Below are 17,351 nucleotides of genomic sequence, written 5' to 3'. Positions count from 1 at the left end.
GGAGATAAAGTGAGAGCAGGGAATGGGAATGGAGAAGTGGGGGCAGCATTACCGGACATTTGAGAAATCTATGTTCATGCCATAAGGTTGGAGGTTACCCAGACATAATATAAGGTGTTGCTCTTCCAGACTGAGCGTGGTCTCATTGAGGCAGTAGAGGAGGCCATGGACTGACATATGGGAATGGGAAGTAGAATTGAAATGGGTGGCCACCGGGAGATCCCTCTTTTTCTGGTGGATGGAGTATAGGTGCTCAGCGAAGCGGTCTCCCAATCTACATTAGGTCTCACCAATATACAGGAGACCGTACTGGGAGCACTGGATACAGTAGATGAATCCAACAGACTCACAGGTTAAGTGTCGCCTCCTGGGGGCCCTGAGTGGTAGTGAGGGAGGAGGTATAGGGGCAGATGTGGCACTTATCTGCTTGCAAGAAGGGAGGTTAGTGGGGAAAGATGAATGGAGAAGCGATCTTGCGGAAAGCAGAAAATGGGGGGGGGGCGTTGAATCACATTGGTGAATTATGCGTTGGATGCGGAGGCTAGTAGCATGGTACGTGAGGACAAGAAGAACCCTATTCCTGGTGGAGTTGCATGAGGATGGATTGAGGGCAGATGTGCATGAAATATAAGAGATGCGGGTGAGGGCAGTGTTGATGGTGAAGGAAAGAAAGCCTTTTTTTTGAAGAAGGAGGACATCTCATTAGTTCTGGAGTGAAAAGCCTCATCCTGAGAGCAGATGCGGTGGAGACTGAGGCACTGAGAGAAGGGGAAGGCATACTTACAAGTAACAGGGTGGGTAGTCCAAGTAACTGTGAGAATCAATGGGTTTATTAAAAAAAAATCAGCAGATAAACTATCTTCAGACTTAGAGACAGATCAAGAAAGGGGAGGAAGGTGTTGCAAATGGGCCAGGTAAATTTGAGAGCAGGGTGGAAGTTGGAGGCAAAGTTGATGAAGTTGACAAGCTCAGCATGGGTGCAGGAAGCAGCACTAATGCAGTCGTTGATGTAGCTTAGGAAAAGTTTGAGAATGATACCAGTGTGGGCTTGGAACATAGACTGTTCCACGTAGCCGACAAAAAGGCAGGCATAGCTGGGACTCATGTAGCTGCCATGGTTACGCCTTTTGTTTGAAGGAAGTGTGAGAAGCTGAAGAAGAAATTATTGATAGTGAGGACCAGTTCTGCTAGTTGGAGGAGAGTGCTGATGGAATGAAAAAGATTTGGTTTGTTGTCTAATCACAAGTGGGGAGCTTTAAGGGTCTCCTGATGGGGGATGGAGATGTATAAGGACTGGACATCGATGGTAAAAATGAGATGATCGGGGCAAGGGACCTTGAAGTCATTGAAAAGATCCAGACCGTGTGAAGCATCATGGATGTAGGAATGAAGGGACTTAGCCAGGGGTGATAAAATGGAGTCAAGGTTCCAGAAAGAAGCAGAGAGCTTTTAGGCTCTCCTGATTGGGGAAAGGATGAATTCCAGAAATATGCGGCGGGCTTTAAAGCCCTCCTGATGGAGGATGGAATTAGGAAAGTTGCTATATAAAACACACTATGTTTGTACCTGGCTTTTTTCATAAATTAATCACCAGCATCACCGATCGGACCAGTATTCATCTATTCCGAACTTTCAGAAGCGGGTGAACTACCACAGGCTTTGTGATGGAGCTGTTCTCACATTAATGTTAGATATATATTTTGAGCATTGTAAATTGCTTTGTCCCGGTTTTGTGACTTTCACTTTCTGATGTTTTGTATACTTTTTCAGATATTGGATTTGGAATTTGTTTATTATTGTTATGAACTGAGGTGCTGTAAGAAACTTAGTTTTGTAAGTCATTCATACAGATCATTTCAAAACATACATTAAGTACATTGAGGTTGTACAAAAGAAAAGCAATAACAGAATGTAGAATATGATGTTACAGTTACAGAGAGCCAATAAGGTCAAAGGCCATGACAAAATAGATTGTGAGGTCAGGAATCTTTTGTTAACATACAAGAGGTCTGTTCAAGAGTCTTATGACAGTGGGATAGAAGGTGTCCTTGATCCTGGTGGTGAATGATTTCAAGGTTTTGTATCTTCTGCCCATTTGACAAGGTTCAAAGAGCGAATGTCTGTGGTGGGGCTCTTTGATTATGTGGCCAGCTCTTCCAAGGCAATGCAAAGTGTAGGCATATATGATTTGGAGGCTAGTTTTCATGATGGCTGAGCTATAACTCTCTGTAATTTCTTGGAATCTTGAGCAGAGCAGTTGCCATACCAAGCTGTGATGGATGCTTTCTATGAACCATCTATGAAAATTGGGAGAGGATCAACGGGGATGTGCCGATTCTACTTCTGAGGATGTAGAGATGTTGGTGTGGTTTTTTGCCCATAGTGTCTATGAGGTTGTACCAGGACAAAATGTTAGTGAAGTTTACATTACAAAATGTCTTCAATTCATCTACATTCTAATCTATTAATCCTGTTAGAGGATGTGGATATTGGATGAAGACAATATTGAGGTTGGAAATGATTTCTCAAGATCAAATTGTCTGCTGGTGCATGCAGTCCAAATCTGCTAATAAAGAATATTTACTGGAGCAAGATATATATTGTTGGTGTCAATGGAATCATAAACTTGAGAAATAGTTATATTCTAAACTTGAAGAAAGAAAGAAAGAAAATATCCATATAGTTCTACAAACCCCATTTCCAGAAAAGTTGGGATATTTTCCAAAATGCAATAAAAACAAAAATCTGTGATATGTTAATTCACGTGAACCTTTATTTAAGTGACAAAAGTACAAAGAAAAGATTTTCAATAGTTTTACTGACCAACTTAATTGTATTTTGTAAATATACACAAATTTAGAATTTGATGGCTGCAACACACTCAACAAAAGTTGGGACAGAGTTAAAATAAGATTGAAAAGCGCACAGAATATTCAAGTAACACCAGTTTGGAAGACTCCATATTAAGCAAGCTAATTGGTAGCAGGTGAGGTATCATGACTGGGTATAAAAGTAGCGTCTATCAAAGGCTCAGTCTTTGCAAGCAAGGATGGGTCGTGGCTCACCCCTTTGTGCCAAAATTCAATAGACAATAGGTGCAGGAGTAGGCCATTCGGCCCTTCGAGCCAGCACCGCCATTCACTGTGATCATGGCTGATCATCCACTATCAGTATCCAGTTCCTGCCTTATCCCCATAACCTTTGATTCCACCATCTTTAAGAGCACTATCCATCTCTTTTTTGAAAGCATCCAGAGACCTGGCCTCCACAGCCTTCTGGGGCAGAGCATTGCATATATCCACCACTCTCTGGGTGAAAAAGTTTTTCCTCAACTCTGTTCTAAATGGCCTACCCCTAATTCTTAAACTGTGGCCTCTGGTTCTGGACTCACCCATCAACAGGAACATGCTTCCTGCCTGCAGCATGTCCAGTCCCTTAATAAGCTTATATAGTCCTCCAGGTGTGGTCTCACCAGAGCCCTGTACAGCTGCAGAAGGACCTCTTCGCTCTTATACTCAATTCCCCTTGTTATGAAGGCCAGCATGCCATTAGCTTTTTTCACCGCCTGCTGTACTTGCATGCTTGCTTTCAGTGACTGATGTACAAGAACACCTAGATCTCGTTGTACTTCCCCTTTTCCTAACTTGACTCCATTTAGATAATAATCTGCCTTCCCGTTCTTACCACCAAAGTGGATAACCTCACATTTATCCACATTAAACTGCATCTGCTATGCATCTGCCCACTCACCCAGCCTGTCCAAGTCACCCTGCATTCTCATAACATCCTCCTCACATTTCACACTGCCTCCCAGCTTTGTGTCATTGGCAAATTTGCTAATGTTACTTTTAATTCCCTCATCTAAATCATTAATATATATTGCAAACAGCTGCAGTTCGAGCACTGAACCCTGCGGTACCCCACTGGTCACCGCCTGCCATTTCGAAAGGAACCCATTAATCGCTACTCTTTGTTTTCTGTCAGCCAGCCAATTTTCAATCCATGTCAGTACTCTGCCCCCAGTACCATGTGCCCTAATTTTGCCCACTAATCTCCTATGTGGGACTTTATCAAAGGCTTTCTGAAAGTCCAGGTACACTACATCCACTGGCTGTCCCTTGTCCATTTTCATAGTAACATCCTCAAAAAATTCCCGAAGATTAGTCAAGCACGATTTTCCCTTCGTAAATCCATGCTGACTCGGACCAATCCTGTTACTACTATCCAGATGTGTCATAATTTCATCTTTTATAATTGACTCCAGCATCTTTCCCACCACCGATGTCAGGCTAACCGGTCTATAATTCCCTGTTTTCTCTCTTCCTCCCTTCTTGAAGAGAGGGACATTAGCCACCCTCCAATCCACAGGACCTGATCCTGAATCTATAGAACATTGGAAAATGATTACCAATGCGTCCACGATTTCTAAAGCCATCTCCTTAAGTACCCTGGGATGCAGACCACCAGCTCCCAGGGACTTACCAGCCTTCAGACCCAACAGCCTATCCAACACCATTTCCTGCCTAATATAAATTTCCATCAATTCATCCATTATCCTAGGTCTTTTGGCCAGTGAGAGAATTGTTAGTCAGTTCAAAAGGAATATTCTCAACGCAAGATTGCAGAGAATTTGGGTCTTTCAACATCTACAGTACATAATATTGTGAAACGATTCAGAGAATTCAGAGACATCTCAGTGCGTAAAGTGCAAGGTTGGAAACCACTGTTGAATGCGCATGATCTTCGAGCCCTCAGGTGGCACTGCCTAAGAAACCGTCATGCTACTGTGACAATTATAGCCACCTGGGCTCGGGAGTACTTCGGAAAACCATTGTCACTCAACACAGTCCGTCGCTGCATCCAGAAATGCAAATTGAAACTGTATTACGCAAGGGGGAAGCCATACATTAACTCTGTGCAGAAACGCCAGCGAGTTCTCCTTGCCCGAGCTCATCTCAGATGGACCGAAAGACTGCGGAACCGTGTGCTGTGGTCAGATGAGTCCCCATTTCAGCTAGTTTTTGGAAAAAACGGGCATCGATTTCTCCGTGCCAAAGATGAAAACGACCATCCGGATTGTTATCAGCGAAAGGTGCAAAAACCAGCATCTGTGATGGTATGGGGGTGCATCAGTGCCCACGGCATGGGTGAGTTGCATGTATGTGAAGGTACCATTGATTCTGAGGCGTATATTAGGATTTTAGAGAGACATATGTCGCCATCAAGGCGACGTCTCTTCCCGGGACGTCCATGCTTATTTCAGCAGGACAATGCCAGACCACATTCTGCACGGGCTGCAACAGCATGGCTTTGTAGACACAGAGTGCGTGTGCTTGACTGGCCTGCTGCCAGTCCAGATCTATCTCCTATTGAAAATGTATGGCGCATCATGAAGAGGAGAATCAGATAACGGAGACCACGGACTGTTGAGCAGCTGAAGTCTTATATCAAGCAAGAATCGACAAAATTTCCAATTGCAAATCTACTACAATTAGTATCCTCAGTTCCAAAACAAGTAAAAAGTGTTAGTAAAAGGAAAGGTGATGTAACACAATGGTAAACATGCCTCTGTCCCAACTTTTGTTGAGTGTGTTGCAGCCATCAAATTCTAAATTTGTGTATGTTTACAAAATACAATTAAGATGGTCAGTAAAACTATTGAAAATCTTTTCTTTGTACTTTTGTCACTTAAATAAAGGTTCACTTGAATTAACATATCACAGATTTTTCTTTTTATTGCATTTTGGAAAATATCCCAACTTCTCTAGAAATGGGGTTTGCATATGAAAATGTAGAAAATGTATGTTTTAGGTCTGCATTTGGATTTTATATAGTGTCTTTTTGTTGTTCTGAACACTCCATATCTTTTTCATCATGTTTTTGGTAATTTTATATAAAGGTTATTCAATTTAAAGGTTCCTTCGAATAATTCCAATAATCTAATCCTTTAGCTGTGACGCAATGGAATATTCCAAGGAGTTTGTGACATCTGTTATCTTGGGGAAGGATCTGGTGCCAAGGCAAGTTGAGAAATCTTCTTTAACTTGGCTAACTGATGAATCAATTTCAGGGTATCTGTAATTCATCATTATTTGCAGTGTTAATATTCTACCAAAATTTTATCGACTAAAAAGATTTGAAGGATTTGGTTTACAGGACTGGCTAATATTAAATTATTTTTGATTTGTTTTACAATTTGTCATTTTAACAACGCTCTGTATATGTTGCATTTGGAGTAATTATTTACGTAGTTACCTTTAAGAGATTTTGATTAAAACTCAGTCAAAATTAGAAAGTGTGCAGTGTCAATTAAAGAACTATGGTGCTTTCTGGGACATCTAAATAACTAGTTGAGGAGTGGTGCTACCTATAAAAATAACTTGTGATATTTCCCAAATGTAAATGAAAATCAAAGTGCAGAATACACAAAAAGTGACAAGGCATTTGGTCCTTACAGAAACTTACAGATATATTTATATTTCCCAACAGTCATGCAAGTATTCAAATTCATGTTGAAGGATTTAGGCCAATGGAATCAAATCTACTAATTTAATTATGATCGTACCAATCTCCAAGTCCTCTAATGATTTAATGCAGTGAAACATTATTATAGATTTTAATTGATTTGTGACAGAAACATGCCAGCAGAACCTTTGAATTACAAAATAAAATTAATACGGTAACAGGAGGAACAAGGGAGTAAAGAAATAAATGAAATTAAAATAATGTAGCTTGCTTGTTTTTCACCAAATATCAGTGTAACCTGCACTAAAAGTAATAGAATTTAAAAAGGTAGAGTTATAGTGTAGACATGAAGGCCGATGAGCTTGTTTCTGTGCTGTGCTATGATTCAATGAATCAGATAAGTTAAGGCCAAAGCCATGTATTACCAAGAGCAGGGCTTGCTGACAGTAAAGACCCACTTCCAAGTCAGCAGAATAATTTATTTTTTTCTGAAGTGGATGATGCCCAATTTGGCAAGGGATGCAAATGTTAGGCAGGGTAAATTTATTTTACCTCAAGTACAATGCACTGGAATAAGATGTAGGATTACACTAGTGAATTGTTTTGCATCAGCTTCTAAGGAATGATGCAACCATTGTTTGCATTTCATTAACATGCATGTGGCTTATAGTTCACAGATCTACTGGTAATATTCTTCTATACACAATTAGCTACTGAACATAGAACGTTATAGCCCTTCAGCCCACAGTGCTGTGGCAAACTAATTAAATTAGTAGTCGAATGTCCAGCTAAACCAATCCCTTCTGCCTGTAAAATATTCACATCCCTCTCTATTTCCTGCACATTCCTGCATATTAACTAAGAGGGTCTTGAATGCCTCTATCATATTTGCCTCCAACACTAGCACAGGCAGGTTATAACAGGCACCCACCATTCTGTGTAATAAAAAAAAACTTTATCTTGAACTTACCCGCTTTCACTTTACCTCTTTTGCCCTCTGGTATTGGACATTTCAATCCTGTGAAAAAGATACTGCCTGTCCATCTGTGCCTCTTATATTCATATAAACCTCTTAGATTTCCCTTCAGCTCTATTGCTCCACATGAAACAATTATAATTTGTCCATCCTCTCCTGATAGCACATGCTTTCAAAAACTCCAGGCAGCATCCTGGTAAACCTCTTTAGCACCCTCTCCAAAGCCTTGATATACTTCCTATAATGGAGCATACAGAACTATATCCAATATTACAGATGCAGCCTAACTACTGTTTTACAAAGCAGCAATCCAACCTCCTGACACTTGAACTCAGTTCCTCGACACTAAAGGCAAATATGCCATTCACCTTCTTTACCACTCTATCAACCTGTGTCGTCATTTTTAGGGAGCTATAGACTTGGACCCAAGATCCCTCTGATCATCAACACTGATAAGCATCTTGTCATTGGTGGTTCCTTTACATTTGATCCTCCAAAGTATAACATTTGACCTGAAGTAAACTTCATCTGCTATTTCTCCACCCATATCTGCATCTCATCTATATCCCGCTGTATCCTTTGCCTGCCTTCCCTGCTATCCGTAGCACCACCAATCTTCTGCAAACTTACTAACCCACCCATCTACGTATTCATGTTGGTCCAATCCCTGTGGAATAGCACTAGTCACAGACCTCAAGCCAGAATAAGTACCATCAACTACTACTACCCTGTCTTCTATCTTTTATTGTGGTTCATGAAGCAGGTTTCTAACAGATATTTGTCCCAACAGACTTGGACTTTCTCAATTGGAAGTCTTTCGTAGACACCTACTTGATGTTCTGCAAAAGAGCAATAAACCCAAGGTATTTTTTTAAAATTCTACTTGCTTCCATCTAAGTGTAATTTTTAATTTCTCAATTGTCATAACGTTGTGTTTAAGACACTTAGTCTTTTGGGAATTCTCTTGTGCTCATTTTGCAATCTGTATATAGTTGGGGAGGAGATCACTCCTCTCGTTATTTAGCTCTGTTTGTTGTAGAAGTACCAGTTTGCATTTATTTTTGTTGTCTTATTGCATTCTAATTTTTTTAATTCCCCGTAATGTAAAAAAAAGTTTGTGAATTAATCCATATTGCAATAAAGCATTCTTCAGGCAGTGAGGAGAATGTTAAATGGTGGATGCCATGCCCTAGAACAGGGGGCTGCAAAGAGATGTAGAGGGACAAAGACATATGCAAATTGGTGTAAGCATTTTGCATTCAATACTTAAAATAATAGGGAGTCTAAGGAAGTTCATTAAAATTATAACAATAGGTTAGTAGAACTTCATGTGGGTTAAGATGCTAGAGGTACTGATGGGTGTATGCTGAGGTTCTGGAAGGTCATTATGGAGATGATTATTTCCAGTATTGTAGGAAGAATTTAGTAATAAAGATAACATGCTTCCAATGAAGGAAAATGCTGCATTGCACCAAATGTGTCCAGATTGGAACTGGCAAAAAAATGGTGGTGAGGTGGCAGAGGTTATATGGATCCTCGCATTTTATCCAGTGATAACCAGCTGATGTGCAGGCTATGTTTTCAGTTCTGAGGTTGAAATATATATAAGTTGTTTTCATTGTGCCAATTTCCATTCTTATGACTTGTTACAAAAGCATGCTGTATATTGTAAAAGCATTGTATGAGAAAAGTCACTGTCATTACCTAAAGACCTAAACCAGACTCACAGCAGGATAAAGATATGGAAAAGGCAAGGTTGAGATAGAGGTAAAATTGAGAAACCCCAATAACTAATCTTTGCACATTTTATAAAATTTTGCACAAAAAATTGAGAGCTTCAAAAAATAAGTTTAAGATGAGAATTCTGCATACGGTTGTCCTGTGTGGTTGATTCCTATGATGACTCGATAGTCATTGTCTTTTTAATGTCTTCCTGTAGTGGAGAATTATCATGGGTGGCACCAAATGTATTCCTAAATCAGAACTGCCAGAGGATGAAGAATTAGCTAACGTTCAGAGTAACAGACAATGGGCCTATCCCAGTGACCTTACTATTGCACTTTCTGCCAGTGTCCCACTCTATCCCCCAGGCCGGATTATTCATGTGGTACACAACCATCCAGAGGAAAAGTGGTAAGTATACATAAAAATGCATATGTTGCATAGCTTACTTTTAAAATACTACTTGGAATTTCTGACTAAAGAAATTACTTGGAAAGTGCATCTATGATGGTACTTAATGCTTCATTTTTTATATTTTTGTTTAGTTAATGAACTAAATCATTTTCCCATACTACTTTCTGCCTCTGCATCACCAGTCTATGTTCACTTTGGACAACAAAGTTTGTCAGCAAACGATTATAGTTCAGGATTTCTTTTTCTTCCTGCCTTCAGTGGGGAAGCTTTTACTCTCCAAGTTGACAATATTTGTTCCTATTACTTCTGACTATAATGAAGGGATTTTGAGTTGTGTATTAAGTTTACTTGGGCAGGAGCTAAGGCAGAGTCAGATGGTGAGACTCATTTGTGGTGTTGGGAAGAGGGTAAAACTAAGTCGTGCAAGTGGAAGCAAACAGCTGGAAAGAGACATGTCTCTGGCAGTTGCTTTTCATTGTGGGAAAATGTGAAGACAACCACAGTGTCTTCATGAAAGATAAATGAGAATTTTTAAAAAAATGAACAAAATTAATCCAAATCTACATATCATTAACACTCTTAGACAGGTAGGAAATTACCTCAAGATGTCTAGTATGTTGAGGGAGAAAATGTTGCTTTCGACTTACAGAAGCGCCATCTAGAATATTGCAGTTCATTTTGAACATTGCCCCTTAGAAAAAATATATAAATTGGTCTTGGATGAAACTGGAGATTAGAGTGTTAAAGTACAGAAAAAAAGAAGTTGAATTAACTTGGTCTGTATTCCTGCAGGATATTAGGCATGTTCTATTAAATGTTTTTGATAGAATGGTGCATAGAAGTTACTTCTGCTGAGTAAATCAAGAATAATTTAAAAAAACATGCATTTAAATTATAAAGTTAGATTCTTCAAGAAAATCACAACAAGGAATCACATTTCTGCTCAAAAGATAGAAATGTGGGAACTTGTGAGCACAAGGATAACTTGAGATTTTAAAACTGCAAGAAACAAACTTTTTTTCCCTGTAAGAGTGTCGATGTTAATTGAAAAAAGGTGGAAATATGATGCAGGTTAAATAATCCTTGACAGAGAGGGCCAAAGGATTGAATTGCCTTTGCATGTCCTGCTTCTAATGCCCTGAAATTCTCTTGTCCACCGGTGGCAGAAAGCTCTCTATCACCACCAAGTGGCATAAATTGGGACTTGCTGACTAGATTTTGTAATTTGTTAGGATGGGATAGGATTTTTTCATTTTAGAAAAATGCTGAATGTATGAGATAATAACATTGGACCAAAAGAAGCTGAATATATAAGGATAGCTGCAAATTTCCTTAATCAATATGATTGGAACAATATGAAATTAACTGTTAACTTAGAATGAGAAGCAAGTCAATTTGATGAATTGGACATTATGTCAATTGCACAAAGAAGGATTTTAAAAATGGACTAAGGGAGAATGAAAAGAGGCAACAAAAATTAAAGTCTGAAGGAATGAAGCTTCAGACCTTATAATTAACTTTGAGTGCCAGTGATGGTAACCCACAGTACTTAACATTGACCATTCAGTTAAATGATTATTGGGATTAATACAGAGTGAGTTTAACTGGAGATTGAAATAATCATGTGAGCACATCGACTTCTTACGAATAAACTCTTCTTGGGGTTCAAGCCAGGTACAGGTATTGATTATAACTGATGTTTCGATGACAAACTCTTCAGGGATGATGCTTGGACAAGTCTACTCTGGTGATATTTATACCCCTCTATTCCACCTCTCCTGATTGGTTTCCGCTCTTCCACCTTGTTTACAATCGAATTCCAGTACTTAGAGCAAGACCTTCGTCTTTGTTAAAATTCTTTTCCCCTAGCTTTATTTCAATAGCTTCCTTTACCAGGCGGTCCCAAAAACCCTTGGCATGATACAGAACTTTTGAGAGAGAGAGAACGAAGTATAATTTTTGCAAACCTGAAAGGAGCAAAATACATTCTCAATAGGGTTCAATAGGTGCACTTAATGTCAGAGAATGTATAAAGTATGCATCCTGAAATTCTTTTTCTTCGCAAATGTCCACAAAAACAGAGGAGTGTCCCAACGAATGAATGACAGTTAAATATTAGAATCCCAAAGTCCCCCCTCCCATGCACAAGCAACAGCAAGGCAACAAACCGCCCACCCAACTAGCAAAAGAGCATTGGTGTCCTCCACTGAGCACTCAAGCATGGAGCAAAGCATCAAGAAAGACACAGACTTGCCGTACCCCAAAGACTACTCGTTCACCCACCTAGTAATGCGACATACCACTTTCTCTCTCTTTCTCTCTCTCTCCCTCCCTCTCTCCCTCTCTCCCTCTCCCACCCTCCCTCCCTCTCTCCCTCTCTCCCTCTCCCACCCTCCCTCCCTCTCTCCCTCTCTCCCTAACAAGGGAAAAAGAGGCATCCCTATTTCACAGCGAGAAGGGAGACATAACAAACAACTCGCTGATTTACGATGTTAAAAGTCTGTTGTGTTGCTGTTTCTGAGTTCTACGCCCAGAGAGTCGGCCGCAGGGCTCAGGTTTCTGAACACACAGCCCACGGCAGCTAACCTGCTGCTCCTGATTTTCCGTGTTCTCCTGCGACACTTCAGTCAGGAGCACCAGCCTTGAATCAGCCTGTCTCCAGAGCCACGAAAATCTGGCACCCTGAAGGCGAGGTAGTCTTCCAGGCTGCGTCCTTGGGATATCAAAAAGCAGCCGGTCATGAGGCTTCGAGAGCGGGTCCCATTCCGACAAAGAATTGAAGTCAGAGTGTAACTCCAGGTCAGGGTCATCAAAAGAGCTTTGAAAAGGAAAAAAAGAGGTATCAAAGATAGAAATAGAGCTGTTTCTGCAGATGCAAGCAAAGGAGTCATCGCCTAGTGCCATCTTGATTCTGCTCTGCCCTCCGACATCAAGTTAGAGTTGTAGAGTTCTGCAAATGAGAAACAGCTCTTCGGCCCAACTCAGTACTGACAATATTGCCTCCCTGAGCTAACCCCATTTGCCTGCATTTGGCCCGTATCTTTCTAAACCTTTCCTAAGGACATGCCTGTTACGTTTGAGGTACTGGGAAGCAGTAACCATGAATAACATGCACGAGAGATGGAAAGGTGAGGAACAAATCTGCTGCTCTTTATTTTAACTTGTAAGTCATCTACCCAGAATGCCCTCTCACATTCAGTATGTGACATGCAGAGAAGCTTGACAGCAACCCATAAGGGTCAAAGTATATATAAATACATAACAGTGCCTGTTTAAATGTCTTTTAAATATTGTAACTATTTGAAAGTGGTGCCTCCACCACTTCTTCTGCAGCTTATTCCATACACCCACCACTGTCTGCAAAAACCTTGCCTTTCAGGTCAGCTTTAAATATTTCCTCAATCACCTTAAACCTGTGCCCTGTACTCCACTACCCCAGGGGAAATATTGTAGTTATTCACTGTCTTGATGTCTTGTGATTTTATAAATTCTATAAGGTCATCCCTCAATCTCCTACACTCCAGAGAAGAAAACCCCAACTTATTCAGCCTCTTCTTTTAATTCAAGCCCTCTGGTTCCGATGATATCCTTATGAATCTTTACTGCACCCCTTCCAGCTTAATGATACCCTTCGAATAACTGGACAACCAGAATGGTACACAGTTCTCCAGATGTGATCTCATCAATGAGTATTGTGACTTCCTAACCCTTGTAGTCAATGCTTGACCAATGATGTCTACCTGTGTCACTTCTTTCAGGAAACATTTACCAATAGCTGTCTCTGTTCTACAACTTTCTCCAGTACCCAGGCATTTACTGTGAAAGTCTTGCCCTGGTTTAACTTACAAAAAAAAGTAAATTTAAAATGTAAAAAAGAGTTAAATTCCCTATGCTATTCCTTGACCCACTTTTCTAGATGATCTAGATTGTATTGTAATATTAGATAACCACGGTACCACCAACTTGGGTATTACATACAAACATACCAACTATGTAATCTACATTCACATTCAAATCATTAACGTTAATAGCAAATTACAGAGGATCCTTAGAGAGAGGTGACATGGGATCATAAGATGTAGAAACCTTGTGTTTAGAGTTAAGAAACTGCAAGGACCCTGATGGGAGTTATTGACAGGTCCCCAAAAGCCAGGATATTAGATCTAAATTACAATGGGAGATAGAAAAGGCATGTCAAAAGGGCAATGTTACGTTAGTCATGTAGACTTTCAGTATGCAGGTAGATTGGGAAAATCAGGTTGGTGATGAATCCCAAGAGAGGGAATTTGTAGAATGCCTACAAGATAGCTTTTTGAAGTGGTTTGTGGTTGAGCCCTCTAGGGGAAAGGCAATTCTGCATTGGGTGTTGCTTAATGAACCATATTTGATTAGAGAGCTTAAGATAAAGGAACCCTAAGGAGATAGTGGGCATAAAATGATAGAATTTACCCTGCAGTTTGAGAAGGAGAAACTAAAGTCAGATGTAACAGTATTATAGTGGAGTAAAGGGAATTGCAGAGGTGTGAGAGAAGAGCTGACCAGAGTTGATTAAGAGGACACTATCAGGGAGGTTGTTAGAACAACAACATCTGGTGTTTCTGGGAACAAATCATGGCTTGTCCTTGAAGCTTTTTTAAATAACGGAACAACATTAATCACCTTCCAGTCTTCTGCTACCTCACCCATGGCTAATAATAAAACAACTCTGCCATTGCCCCGGACTTTTTATCTTTGACTTCCAACAATGTCCGAGGTACAGTTGATAAAGCCTTTGGAATCTATTCATTTCTTTGTTTTGAGACTGCCTGTGTTTTGAAACTGTCAGCCCCTCCTCTTTTGTTACATAGATATATTTTATCACATCACTATTTTCTTTTCTGAATTGTGTAGCTTCCATACCTTCTCATAAGAAATACAGATGAGAAGCATTCATTTAAGACCTTGCTGATGTGGTGGCTTCACACATATTGATCCTTAACAGGGCCTATTGTTTTCCTGGTTATCCATTTGCTCTTAATATATTTAGTTTCTTAAAATTCTCCTTTACTTTACCTGCCAAAGCTGTCTTGTATGCTTTTGTTGCCTGCCTGATACCCATCTTAACTGTATTCCTAAATTTCAAGGGATTTGAAGGTATGAGACGTGAATTAGCTAAGATAGACTGGCAAATGATACTTAAAGGGTTGACGGTGGATATGCAATGGCAAGCATTTAAAGATCGCATGGATGAACTACAACAATTGTTCATCCCAGTTTGGCAAAAGAATAAACCTGGGAAGGTAGTGCACCTGTGGCTGACAAGGGAAATTAGAGATAGTATCAATTCCAAAGAAGAAACATACAAATTAGCCAGAAAAAGTGGCACACCTGAGGACTGGGAGAAATTCAGAGTCCAGCAGAGGAGGACAAAGGGCTTAATTAGGAAAGGGAAACAAGATTATGAGAGAAAGCTGGAAGGGATCATAAAAACTGACTGTAAAAGCTTTTATAGATATGTGAAAAGAAAAAGATTGGTTAAGACAAATGTAGGTCCCTTACAGTCAGAAACAGGTGAATTGATCATGGGGAACAAGGACACGGCAGACCAATTGAATAACTACTTTGGTTCTGTCTTCACTAAGAAGGACATAAATAATCTTCTGGAAATAGTAGGGGACCAAGAGTTTCGTGAGATGGAGGAACTGAGGGAAAGACATGTTAGTAGGGAAGTGGTGTTAAGTAAATTGAAGGGATTAAAGGCAGATAAATCCCCAGGGCCAGATGGTCTGCATCCCAGAGTGCTTAAGGAAGTAGCCCAAGAAATAGTGGATGCATTAGTGATAATTTTTCAAAACTGTTTAGATTCTGGATTCGTTCCTGAGGATTGGAGGGTGGCTAATGTAACCCCGCTTTTTAAAAAAGGAGGGAGAGAGAAACTGGGGAATTATAGACTGGTAAGCCTGACATCGGTGGTGGGGAAAATGCTGGAGTCAGTTATCAAAGATGTGATAACAGCACATTTGGAAAGCGGTGAAATCATTGGACAAAGTCAGCATGGATTTGTGAAAGGAAAATCATACCTGACGAATCTCATAGAACCTTTTGAGGATGTAGCTAGTAGAGTGGATAGGGGAGAACCAGTGGATGTGGTATATTTGGATTTTCAAAAGGCTTTCGACAAGGTCCCACACAGGAGATTAGTGTGCAAACTTAAAGCACACGGTATTGGGGGTATGGTATTGAAGTGGATAGAGAATTGGTTGGTAGACAGGAAGCAAAGAGTGGGAATAAACGGGACCCTTTCAGAATGGCAGGCAGTGACTAGTGGGGTACCGCAAGGCTCAGTGCTGGGACCCCAGTTGTTTACAATATATATTAATGACTTAGACGAGGGAATTAAATGCAGCATCTCCAAGTTTGCGGATGACACAAAGCTGGGCGGCAGTGTTAGCTGTGAGGAGGATGCGGAAAGGATGCAGGGTGACTTGGATAGGTTAGGTGAGTGGGCAAATTCATGGCAGATGCAATTTAATGTGGATAAATGTGAGGTTATCCACTTTGGTGGCAAGAACAGGAAAACAGATTATTATCTGAATGGTGGCTGATTAGGAAAAGGGGAGGTGCAATGAGACCTGGGTGTCATTGTACACCAGTCATTGAAAGTGGGCATGCAGTTACAGCAGGCGGTGAAAAAGACGAATGGTATGCTGGCATTCATAGCAAGAGGATTCGAGTACAGGAGCAGGGAGGTACTACTGCAGTTGTTCAAGGCCTTGGTGAGACCACACCTGGAGTATTGTATGCAGTTTTGGTCCCCTAATCTGAGGAAAGACATTCTTGCCATAGAGGGAGTACAAAGAAGGTTCACCAGATTAATTCCTGGGATGGCAGGACTTTCATATGATGAAAGACTGGATCGACTAGGCTTATACTCTCTGGAATTTAGAAGATTGAGGGGGGATCTTATTGAAATGTATAAAATTCTAAAGGGATTGGAGAGGCTAGATGCAGGAAGATTGCTCCTGATGTTGGGGAAGTCCAGAACGAGGGGTCACAGTTTGAGGATAAAGGGGAAGCCTTTTAGGGCCGAGATGAGGAAAAACTTCTTCACACAGAGAGTGGTGAATCTGTGGAATTCTCTGCCACAGGAAACAGTTGAGGCCAGTTCATTGGCTATATTTGAAAGGGAGTTAGATATGGCCCTTGTGGCTAAAGGGATCAGTGGGTATAGAGAGAAGGCAGGTACAGAGTTCTGAGTTGGATGATCAGCCATGATCATACTGAATGGCAGTGCAGGCTCGAAGGGCTGAATGGCCTACTGCATCTATTTTCTGTGTTTCTTTGTTTCCATTTATTTGATCTCAACTGCTTATACCTGATATTTGCATATGTGCCGCCTCCTCCTTCCTGACCAGAGCCTCAATATACCTCAAATACCAAGGTTCCCTAATCATGCCAGCCTCTCCCAATCAGCTTTACGAGTTCTTGCCTAATGTCATCCATATTAGCCTTGCCCCAATTTAGGACTTTAATTTTGGACCAGTTCTATCTTTTTCCATAAATTCAAGTTCAATGTCATTCAACAGTAGACATGTACAGTACTGTGCAAACACACGCAAGCGCACAGTGCTGTATACTGCCAAATGAGACAATGTTCTTCCAGATCAAGGTGCATAAAACAGTATATATAACTCACATATAAAGTAATATTACCACAAATAATAAGGTGCATATATGGTACGAGTTTAAAAAGTAAACAGTATAGCGCTGCTGGCACTTCATATATTATGAGTGC

The 17,351-nt window shown here is 40.5% G+C and overlaps 1 protein-coding gene across 7 annotated transcripts in view; it reads left to right on the top strand.

Annotated features, from left to right (window-relative positions):
* Positions 1–17,351, top strand: part of dagla (diacylglycerol lipase, alpha) — a 385,385-nt gene that overhangs the window by 332,958 nt on the left and 35,076 nt on the right. For all 7 annotated transcript variants that reach the window (XM_063063205.1, XM_063063204.1, XM_063063202.1 and 4 more), the window contains 3 exons: positions 5,952–6,020; positions 8,232–8,304; positions 9,381–9,574. In XM_063063205.1, coding sequence (XP_062919275.1) covers positions 5,952–6,020; positions 8,232–8,304; positions 9,381–9,574 — 336 coding nt within the window. The remainder of the gene's footprint in view (positions 1–5,951; positions 6,021–8,231; positions 8,305–9,380; positions 9,575–17,351) is intronic.

This window comes from Mobula hypostoma, chromosome 11 (genome assembly GCF_963921235.1).
Source record: "Mobula hypostoma chromosome 11, sMobHyp1.1, whole genome shotgun sequence".
Classification (NCBI taxonomy): Eukaryota; Metazoa; Chordata; class Chondrichthyes; order Myliobatiformes; family Myliobatidae; genus Mobula; species Mobula hypostoma.
This window is presented reverse-complemented; position numbering and strand designations above follow the sequence as displayed.